Source organism: Silene latifolia, chromosome 7 (assembly GCF_048544455.1).
Source record: "Silene latifolia isolate original U9 population chromosome 7, ASM4854445v1, whole genome shotgun sequence".
Taxonomy (NCBI): Eukaryota; Viridiplantae; Streptophyta; class Magnoliopsida; order Caryophyllales; family Caryophyllaceae; genus Silene; species Silene latifolia.
Genome location: NC_133532.1, coordinates 41,821,598 through 41,833,248, shown reverse-complemented (window position 1 = coordinate 41,833,248; position 11,651 = coordinate 41,821,598). Strand labels below are relative to the sequence as shown.

The window sequence follows — 11,651 nt, the reverse complement described above, 5'->3', positions numbered from 1 at the left end:
ACTCACTTTTACCCACACAAGATCCAATAGACATTGTCCTCAATATTTCAGACGTTTCAACGTCATGTGAAGGGCTGCAAATTTGTGTTCTAATTGTTCAAAATGAGTCATTTAATTTGGTTGGGTTAAGTTTTATGACCTCTAAAGGTTGGCCTTGTAACTTGTCGCTTCTATTGCATCTGTCCGCTCCTTGTTCAGTTGATATCGACTGTCTTTCGGTCTCTGTGTTGTGTGTCAAACATGCTCAAATTGTCCATGCCTCGTTACATATGAACAATGAAGTACTTCTCTTTCTAGCAAACCTGAATTGATGAAGAACCTCTTATTTAAATGTCGCATCTAATATATCGCTTCCCATAAATCATGGTCACGATAATCTTCAATACTACTTTTTAATAAACACGAGATGGGTCTGACCTTACCCGCGGTGGAGGAGAGAAGTCTAACTCACAAGCCAAGAATACTCTTATCTCCCAAAACCAATTGGCAATGGGAGAAACACCCCTAGGCGTTATAAGATAGACAATCTCTCTCTTTTTCACCGATGTGGGACTCACAAGTGGATTTTATACTCCAACACTTTTATAAATGGGTAGTTTTTTTTCGTATAGTGAACCTCATTAAACAACAGTAATTCTGAATTATTCAAATTACTACTTTTCTGCAATCTGGATTGTTAAAGAACAAAACATTATCCTAAAAGCAATCTTAATGAACATGTAAACGCAAAGAACTTCTACTCCCTCCATATTTGCTTACCATTTATCAAAATGACCCTCAAGCAAAAAAAAAATAATACTCCCTCCTGCTCACCATTTTCTTCCCTATTTTCTTAAACGAATTATTCAGGTTTTCCTACCATTTCCTTTTTTGGAAATTTTTACTCTTATTTTATTCATTTATCTTTCCTATCACCAAACCCCACCCAACTCACAATTCCTTATTTAATTCATAATTATTCATCCATCTCTTATATCACCAAACTCCACCTAACTCACAATTCCTTATTTAATTCATAATTATTCATTGCTTTCTTCTATCACCAAACCCTACCCAACTCACAATTCATACTTTAATCCCCTCTTAAAACCTTGTGCCCACAACAAAGGGGAACAAAATGATAAATAGGAGGGAGTAGTAAATAAATGAATGGGATGGAGGTATTAATTATTATGAATAAAAAAACCGTAAAATATGTGAAATATATACATATATAATCCTTAAGATATAACGAAGCAAGATAACATACCTTTTATATAGCACACAGTTAATCAGAACTTTCTGATCTGGGAAAAATAGGGAAAAAAAAAGCGACTATATATAAAATCAGCAAGAATGCCATAGAAAATCATATCGAAGAACCAATTATTGAGTTACTCCCTCCGTCCCGGTCATTTGTTGTCCTTTTCCATTTTTAGGTGTTTCAGTCATTTGTTGTCCTTTCTATTTTAAGAATGAACTTGATGAGTAATTTGATCATTCTCATTCAATTTGTTCCACTTGTCATTTAGTTATTGGTCCTCTTCTTTTTTTGTGGCTTTGCGCAAAAAACCAAAGCGACAACAATCGACCCATTTTAGGGATAATATAAGTAAAACTCCAAAAAGGAATTTCCATCCATGCATATATATCAACTAAGTTGACAGTTGGCACATTCAGTAATGCTTCAAAAGAAGACAAATGTCATCTATGACCATTAGGCCATATAACACACAAAAACTGCTTAAACAACACATGCAGTTAGATAGACTCAACCCCATGCAGTAAACAACACAAAATAACTAATAAGAGTTTGGGGATGATAAACCTCAAAGCCATGATCCTCAACATTTTAAAAATAGTGTCATCGTTTTAAATTCTACCAGATAAATGCTTAAAACTAGGGCTGAGAATCGGTCCAAGACCGGACCAAACCGGACCAAAACCAAAACGGACCAGACCAAAGACCGACAATAAAAATTTAGTGGACCGAAGACCGGACCTAAATTTTTCGGTCTTGGACACCAAACCCGAAATATTTGGTCCGGTCCGGTCTTGGACCGAAATGGACCTAAAATTAGTTTTTGCACTATTTTGTATAGGATAATTACATTTTAATTCCGCTAAAGAAAATGTATTTAAATAATTAGACGACTCGTTTTATGAAAATTATTGAGAATACTAATTTATAATGTCTTTTAAAGATAAAATATTAATTTGATTCCTAATATTTTAATGTTGCGTCATTAAAAACATGAAATTTGGTCCATTCGGTCCCGACTTAATTAACCTGCTCTTGACCGGATCGGACCAAGACAAACCTTGAAAAAATGAGGACCGAGGACCGGACCAAAATAATTCGGTCCGGGTTTGGTCCAGACCAAATGGTCCGGTCCGGTCCATTTTTCCGGTCCGGACCTAAATTTGCTCACCCCTACTTAAAACATTAATTATAAGAACAACAATCAACAATTAAATATGAAGCATTTTGGGAGTAGACGGCGTGGCCTACCGAAATAACAACCATCTGGAAGAGTGTGTGTTGTTCCACGTGTCATTCAAGTTATTGCTCAAGTTTACCTTTTTATATTAGGGTTATTTAATGTGATTAATCCAACCTATGCCTCCCCTTCTCAAATTACCCCAACCTACGTTTTATCTCATATTAATCTCATCTTGTCACTCATTTTTCTCGTATTAGACCAGACCTAAATTTTACCTGTTATAACAGGTGAAGTTATTAATCAACTTGTTTCTTTCTTAATTTAAGGTTAATTATTCTTCTCCCTCTACTAACCTTCTTCCCCTTTCTTCTTGTTACTTTAACTGATTACTTTAATTCCTCTTCAATTCGCTCCACCACCTGCCTCTGAAAACCCGCTCTTAGGAATTAAACCCCCTCGTATCCTCCAACGCCTCTTCAGTTGCCGCCGCTGTGGATACTACTACAAAGGATCTATATGATAAGACTGAGTTCAATGATGTGGATGGTGGAGCTCGGAAACAAGGATGCGTGGTTACTTATAAAGGGAATGAATTGGATGCAGCTGATAATAAATTGAAGATCTTTGATGTTCGGCATTCGCATAATGATTATGGTTTCCTTTTTTTATTCCATTTCATTTAATTTATCAATGATGTTTCCGAGTACCGGGTTTTTGAATTGGGGTTTTCAGTGTTTTAATGAGGTGATGATCTATACAGCATGACATTGATGATGATCAATTTGGTCGTAGGTTAATTGAAAAGGGCATTTGTGTATTGGTAATTTGCTGTTGTTTAATTGAACTGATTGGTGAAGATGAACTAATTGCAAAAATAGAAAAAGAAAAAAAGATGAGTAAGGATAGAGGGAAACCTATTCAGCAGGTTGCCCTTCCCATAGTGTAATACGAGAAAAATGAGTGTAAAGATGAGATTAATATGGGATAAAGAATAGGTTGGAGTAGTTTGAGAAGGAGAGGCATAGGTTGGATTAATCCTGTTAAATAACCCTTTATATTATTGTATAGATAGATATGAGCTAAAACTTGTAATTTCGGGTCATTTCGAATCATTTCGGGACGGGTCAATTACAAGACGAGTGGTTTTAGGCCGGACACGTCAACATTGGGTCAATTAAAGTTTGGCCAGTTTGGGTCAGGTCAATTTGTGTTCCGGGCCATAAATGGGCCAGGCAATTTTGGGTCTCGAGTCAGCTTTGCCAGGTCGAACCAATTGTGACGGATAATTTGCTTTTTCTTCTGTCATTGATGCTCTAACTGAACGCGCGCTTCAGTTTCAGTCTTGGTATGATTGGTTAAATTCCTTGTATATATGGATATCATTTTCATCTAATTAGCTAGCGAGTCTTTGTTCCTCAATTTCCAAGTGAAAAATTAGAAAGTGTTGATATCCATTCGTTCGTGTTTGTTTTGATTTCGTATAGGGATTCACAAAAGTCCATTTCGACAAATGGGAGTTTGCAAATGCAGCTTTTCGGAAAGACAAGAAACACTTGCTGAAGGCCATAAAGAGGAGAAACCACTGTATCACGAACGATAACTCAAGGTCAAAGTTCCAAAGAGAGACTGAAATTGAAAAGCTTAAGCTAGAGCATGAGGAGTTAAAGGCCACGATTCATGGTCTGAAGCAGCAAGTACTTAGCTCGAAACAGTCTTTGGCAATCACGGAGGAGAGACTGAAATGCGTCGAAAGGAAGCAAAAGGAGTCCCTACTGTTTATAGCAAAGGCAATGAAAAATACTCCTTTGTTTCTGCAGCAGCTGCAGAAATACAAGCAAAAGATATGTTTGGAAAATGGACACGCCTTTAAGAGGCGTAAATTAGCCTCGGGTGACAGCCTCGATGATGACCCGCTTTTGATAAGCGTAAACCCAAACGTAGATTGTTGCCACGAGGATGATCTGGTTGATTTAGGCACTCACTTTATGCCAGAGAGTTCTTCATGCGTGACATCGGGAACTAGTAACCCTGACTTGTTATCTGGAAACTACATAATGTGGGAAAAGCTAATGGAAAATGATGTGATATGCCAGGAAAATGAAGAGGATGTGATCGATGCTAATCATACCACGTTCATTCATGAATTACAGGATTTGATTGCAAAGCCACCTTTGGGGAGCTTAGTTAATAGTATTGGTCAAGTGGCTTGTCCAGGATCAGGTACTCCGTAATTGTTAACCCTTGTTGATTTCCATTTTAAATGGAGCCGAAAAAGTACTCACTGACTTTGGCTTGAATTGTTAACCCTTGTTGATCCTCGGTGTAAGACCACGTACTTTAGACACCGCTCTAGTTAGCCATAAACAGAAGACTCTGACATTATGGTAAAATGTTGTTAATTATTTGTAAGCTCTGCGTGGAGGACTGGAGGCAAGGGAATCCTCCCACATGGTAGTCGACGAAATTCGAACACGTGACTCTTGGTTAGAAAGTGGGATGCGTACTCGGTCTCCCAGCCAAGTCCGATCCCTGATGACTTGTACATGTAAATAACCGTTGTTTGGTTTTATAATTCCTGTTTTGAAAACTATGTCGCTGAAGTTGTCATCACCTTGTCGAGCAGGGCAATAGGAAAATGCAGACGCCACAAGAGCGGAATGGAGAAATCCACTATGAAGAAGAGGATCATATTGTAGAGGCTCCCTATGGCACTATGATTTCACCTAGCCCTGGCAAATGGGTCATTCGGGTCGGGGCCGGTTGGGTCGGGTCATTTTCGAGTCAATAACTTATCGGGTCACTTTCGGGTCGGGTCATTTTTTGGGTCGGGTCACTTCGGATTTGGTCAATCTAGGTCGATTGGGTCATTTCGGGTCATGATTTTGCCTTAGTTAGGTCATTTCGTGTCATTTTGGGTCAATCGGGGCATTTTCGGTCACTTAAATCGGGTCATTTTCGGTCGGGTCACTTTGGGTCGGGTCACTTTCGGGTGATGCATTTCGGGTCATTTTCGGGTCTCGGGTGAGTGTTATCGGGTCAGGTCATTCAGGTCGGATCAGCTTTGCCAGGTCTAATTTCACCTACAGGTGGAAATGGGTCAATTGGGCCAGGTTTAGGTTTAGGTTTAGGCTTAGGCTTAGGCTTAGGCTTAGGCTTAGGTTTAGGTTTAGGTTTAGGTTTAGGTTTAGGTTTGGGTTTGGGTCGGGTCAATTTGGGTTGTGCTGTTTCGAGTCTGCCACACATTTTGGGTCGGATCAGATCAGATCATTTTGGTTATTGGTCAATTTCGGATGCCAAGTTGTCGAGTCACATTGAGTCAGGTTATTTACGGGCGGGTCATTACCTTAATTAGTACTAATGTAAGTAACAAAGAATATTGTTCAAATTAATTATTTATTATGGAGTGTCGCTATTAGTGTACTCTTTATTTTGCTATATATGTAATATTATATTAACTTAAAGTTGCTTAATCTCTTGTGCGGCTTTTATTTTCTGTTAAATCACATGTACTACATATCTTGTATCATCTGCGGTCCTAGCATAACAGGGCTCCGACACCTCCTTCGAAACAAAGTTTCGAATGGTGCCATTCCAATACTTGCGTGATAGCTGTTATTGTATGAGTACTCAATCAGATCCAGTCGATCCTCCCAAGTACCCCCAAATTCCATGACACACGCTCTCAACATATCTTCCAAGGTTTGAATGGTCCTTTCAGTTTGTCCATCCGTCGCTGGGTGAAATGCGGTGCTCATCTTCAGTTTAGTCCCTAACGAATCCTGCAACTCTTGCCAAAAGCTGGATATAATTCTCGCATCTCAATCAGACACAATATTTTTCAGTACCCCATGTAATATCACCATGTGCTTCCTATATCCATTGGCCAACTCAACTTTACTCCAAGTGTCCTCATCGTAGAGTTGTTCATGGGCCGGGCCAGGATGACAAAAGTAGCCCATATGTGTGGGCTAGGCCGGGCCAAATGAGAGGGCCTATTTAGCGAGACCAAGCCCGACCCTTATGAGCTAAATCCGGCTTTCAGGTCTAAATGGGCTTTTAGAGCCCTAAAATTTACGATCGACTTACCGAACGAGATAAGTTTCATAATACGTTAAACTAGTACTTTAAAACACACTTAGTATAAAAAAATCGTACAAAGTATGATGAAATGCATAGAAATTAATCTCCAACATCATAATAAAGCCAACCATTGACACATTAGAATGCTTAATCATGTCTAGTAGATATGATTTTGGTACGTAAACATCGGTTTTAAATCTCAATAAATATAAACATGAGTTTATTAAGAATTATTTATAACGTTAAAGGATTAACGCTACTTAAAAAAACTTTATAAGAAAATGAAAACCTTAATTAATAAATATGGGCCGGGTCAGGCCAAAATTTGGGTCAAACGCTTGGCCCAAATCTGGCCCAAAAGTACATTGAACTTTTTTGGGCTGGCTCATAGGGTTTTTTGGGCCAAAATAAAAGGCCCAAGCCATTCAAAAAAGCGGGCCGTGCCAATAGGCTTGGGCCGTTTGATCACCTTTACTTCATCGGTATGAAATGAGTTGATTGATAAGGTGATCAACGATTAACCATTTCATATCATTACCCTTCTATGTCCTTGGTAACCCCACAATGAAGTCAATAGAAATCGACTCCCACATCCACTGAGGCACCTCTAAATATTGTACTTTACCTTGCAGCCTTCTATGTTCTCATTTGACCCTCTGACACGTTAGACAGCTATTAACGAACTCTGCCACCTCCTTCTTCACACCGGGCCATAAAATGTCTTCTTTAAATCTTTATATAATTTGTCACCACTCGGATGCACAAAATAAGGTGTGCAATGAGCCTCAGTCATAATTTTCCTCTTAAGCTCCTCATCGCCAAGCATACACCATCTCCCATCAAATTTAATGCTACCATCCGAACGCACCGCAAACCTCGATGTTTCACCCTTCTCTAAGGCCTCTCGTCACTCTCGGATCTTAGGATCTACTAGTTGCTTCTTCCTAATCTCATCGTTCAGTTCAAGCTACATCGTCAAATCTCCAATCGTATGCCCCACTCAAATTATCGAATAAATCATCAATTCTCGTCAATGGATACTGATTCTTGATAGTAACATGGTTCAGTTCCCCATAGTCGATACACAATCTCAAACTGCAATCCTTCTTATTTTCAAATAGGATTGGTGCGCCCCAAGGTGACACACTAGGTCTGATGTAACCCTTGCACAAAATTTCACTCAACTGCTTCTTCAGCTCTTCCAATTCCTTCGGTCTCATCCGGTATGGGGCCTTAGATATAGGTCTCATTCTCGATTTAAGCTCCACGTTGAAATTAATGTCCCTCTTTGGAGGTAATTCCGGTATCTCATCCGGGAATACATCCTCGAATTCACCAACACCGGTATATCAATGGCTTTAGACTCCTCTACTCGGGTATTTCTCATATGACACAATATCATAGGACATCCCTTCCTCAGACACGACTTCAAGGTTATTACGGCGATGATTTTGACTTTTGGTTTCACCACAAAACCTCGATATGACACCCTTACTCCCTTTGGACCCCTTAAAGACACCTTCTACTAATAACAATCAATGTTGGCTTTATACCTCCCGAGCCAATCCATCCCCAATATAACCTCAAACCCCTCCAATGGAAATTCAAATAAATTAACTGGAAATTATACTTCCCCAACAATTACAGACACATCTTTAAACAACTTAGAGAAGAATACAGACTCTCCGACGGTACTACTACCTCATCTTCCACCAAATAAAAGGTCCCCAATCTTAAGGTTGACACATAACTCTTAGACACAAAAGAATGGGTAGCACCCGAATCAAATAAAACAAAAGTAGGTTTGTGATTGACTAGAAAAGTACTAGTGACTACATGCGTATCCTCCTCGGCTATGTGCTTGTCCATCATGAACAATTTACCGCTGCTCTTTTGCCCTCCTTGCACAATATTGGCTGAAGCTATCAGCATAGTCTCATAAGTCCGGTTCCCTCTGGTGTTCTGTTGCTAAGACGTTGCACCACCATGTCGTTGTAGCCATTATTGTTGAAATTCTGACTCCAGTGGTTGCTCTAAGACCCGGACATGTGATTGCTAGCCATACTTTGTGTCGGGGTTTGATAAGAATTCCCCTGGTTCATCCTCTAGTAAGATCCTCCTCCATAACTTATACACTCGAACTTTTTGTGGCCTACTTAACCACAATTAAAGCATTGCGGCCGTTTGCCATCACTAGTAGCCCGACTCGAATTTCCACCATACCTCGAACCTCCGCCATAGTTGGACCCTTCAGAATATGATCTAGCTTGGGTGTGGCTAGCGCTCTTGTGGTTGGACTAACACCACCCCCGCTTTCAGCTTTCTCTTTTCACTCATCACTTTCTCTTTAGCTTCGTTGGCCATGTTGATCAATCTCTCCGCATGCCTTACATACTCTCCCATACACCTCCTTCAAATCAGTAAGCACACCCGCCTTTAGTTTCTCAAAGATTTTCAATGTCAACCCTTTCTCAAATCGGACACCAGGGATTTGCTGACTCAAGTGCAGTTCTTCGACGCAGGTGGATAACTCATTAAAATTGATATAGTATTCATGTACCGTCATCTCATCAGTTGTAATACTCGGATAATTTGGGACCCAAAAAGGACCTAGGGACACGTGAGGGACCGCACATATATTCGGAAGTAAAGGATGATCCCTTCGACGAGACCAAGTAAGACCTAAACTAGATCTAGTAGACTCCCAGTGGAACGAGTAGAACCCTAACTGGACCAAGTGAGTTGGCACTCGGTCGAGTAGGAGTATACTTGACCGAGTGAGTGCCACTCGGTCGAGTGAACCGGTCACTCGGTCGAGTGGTGCTGTGTTGTACCCGAGGAATGAAATTTCGGGATTTCATCCTATCCAAACTCTATCCCCTTCATTCTCCTTCTTCTCCTTTCTTACTCTAAAACACTCTCCCATCTCACTAAAATGCTCCATATGCCTTTCCCTTGGCCTTCAAGCTTGGATTAATGGTGGAACACCTCTCCTAATTCCTGATCTACCTTTGTAAATCGAAATCTCACCTTTTCCTCTTTGTCTTATGAGTAATCTCGAGTTAGGGTTTACTAAGAGAGATTAATTAGTATTTGGTTATGTCAAATGAGTAATTATTGACTAATAATAAGGGATTTTATGTTTTATTATAATATAGAGTGGTTTGTGATAGTTATTATATGATTTATGTAGGATGAGACGGTTTTATGAGATGGATACTTGGTGATTTCGATTAGCTTATGGATTATGCGAAAAGGTAGGTTATCCTACTCGGTTTCAATGTTGTGTTTTGTATATTTGGGTGTCTTTTCTTGTTAGTGTGTTCATGAGTCGGTTGGTATGCCATGTGAATAGTCGAAGGGTTGTTAGTCATAACATGCGGGATTGGATTCATGAATTAGTCATATGTTAAATGTTGTTCTTCCATTTGTCATGTATGGTTGTAATTGTGTTGTGTTGGAGGTCTTGGATGGTGGTACTTGATTGTTGAGAAGACATAAGATGGTTGGGAAACCGTCTTGCGCTCGGGTTGCCCCTTGGAGCTTCCCACTCCAAGGAGGATGTGCACATTAATGGCTTGAGTCACGGAGGGACTCGTGTGGTTGAAGCACGACGTCTGGCAGGGGATCCAGTTGGCTTCCGGACCCGGTACGTCTAGGCGTGTCCCTGTACCTTTGTGTGAGGTGTGGTGCCGTGAGCGTGTCCCTGGCACCGAAGGTTGTGGGTACGTCTGGACGTGTCCCGGTATGGTGATTGCATAATCGAGTCTCATTCACATAATTATGTCGCGTCTGCACTTATCGAGTCATGTCTTATGTTTGTGTATTGAAACTGACATTTGTTGTGTCCGTGTAAATGTCACCTATTTCCGGGGTGGCCTGTGTCGATCCATATGATATTTCCGATCATATGGGGAGCATTTGTTTATAGGTTAGCCTTGGTAGCATGCGGGTGAAGGGACGAGCCGTGATGACATTCGAGTCGATAATAGTTGATTAGACTAGTTTAGTAGTCATGAGTTGTATTATTCATTTCAAGTTATTCACTTATGTTTATGTGATCCACTAAATATTTCATTTATGCTAATTGTTTCTCAATTGCGACTCCGATTTCACTACCTTGGGAAACCGAGAAGGTAACATCTCCCAATTACCTTGGCCGGGTAAGAAGGGGGTGTTACATCAGTCATGACAAAGCTATCAAAATACGCCCTTAACTTACTCTTGATGTGCTCAAGAATAACCTCATCACGAAGCTCTCCTTTGAAACTCAACCATGGTATAGCTAGTTCCCTTATCTCCTTATAGTAGTCCTTTATCGCCCCCTCGTTCCCGGTACCACCACAACCCAGCCTGATCACTAAGGTAGAAAGTAGCCTGATCCACCTTCAAATCCTCCGGACAGTTGACCACCTCGAATATGTTTTTTATTTCCCTGATCTAGTCATCAAGCAGATTCGGTGCACCCCGTTCCCTCGTACTTAGTGGGATAATGGCGGGCGATAGAAGTGCTAATGGTGGATGCATCAACTACCACCGCTCTCCCCCTTCCCCACGTTTTTGAGGGCGTTAGTGAGCGCCTCATTTAGCTCAATCAAACGTTCCACCTCCTCACTAGACATATTGGCGGCTCTCGACGCAACTGATGATTTCTTTGGCAACATTTTAATCTTTAATAACAAGGCAAACGTAAGCACATGGCCTACGACTCAAAGCAAATAATCACGACTGATCAACCAGTGTACTCGGTCGAGTACAATCGAGTCACTCGACCAAGTAGTGGCCACTCGGTCGAGTACTCCTCCTACTCGTCCGAGTGCCTCACTTCCAGAGGTCACCCTCAAAGCACACATACCCCACTCGGTCAAGGGTCATGGACCACTCGGTCGAGCCCCCGGACCACTCGGTCGAGCCCCTGATCTTACTTGATCGAGTCATGCAAGATAAGCCTTATGTAATCCCGACTCTACAAAACTCATAAACAACCTATTTCATATGCTTCTATTTGCATAATCGTAAGATAAACACCTTTCTACAGCGTACAATAGCACTACAAACGTAAACTACCATAACCACAATACATCTTGCCCTATTTCAGGCCGTCAACATCATCTTTATCCACATAGATTAGTCCATTCATGTTTGATC

At 40.7% G+C, this 11,651-nt stretch overlaps 1 protein-coding gene across 3 annotated transcripts; it reads left to right on the top strand.

Annotated features, from left to right (window-relative positions):
- Positions 1-2,612: 2,612 nt before the first annotated feature.
- LOC141591031 (heat stress transcription factor A-2b-like) lies at positions 2,613-5,821 on the top strand. Of its 3 annotated transcripts, none has more exons than XR_012520607.1 (3): positions 2,613-3,768; positions 3,908-4,643; positions 5,047-5,821. XR_012520607.1 is itself a non-coding variant. In XM_074411500.1 (3 exons), exons 1-3 carry the CDS (start codon positions 3,051-3,053, stop codon positions 5,052-5,054), a joined length of 771 nt encoding a protein of 256 aa, XP_074267601.1. In that variant the 5' UTR covers positions 2,613-3,050; the 3' UTR covers positions 5,055-5,821. The 3 variants fall into 3 exon arrangements, 2 of the variants coding, with proteins under 2 accessions (XP_074267601.1, XP_074267600.1); XM_074411500.1 differs by having other exon boundaries at positions 2,613-3,077; XM_074411499.1 differs by having other exon boundaries at positions 2,613-3,077; positions 3,908-5,821.
- Positions 5,822-11,651: the final 5,830 nt, after the last annotated feature.

Excerpts from the sequence above, each read along its gene's own strand:
- LOC141591031 (XM_074411499.1), top strand. The coding sequence starts at position 3,051 with ATGTTCGGCATTCGCATAATGATTATG. Across the intron at positions 3,078-3,907 it reads GCATTCGCATAATGATTATG|GGATTCACAAAAGTCCATTT; the intron begins GTTTCCTTTTTT and ends GATTTCGTATAG.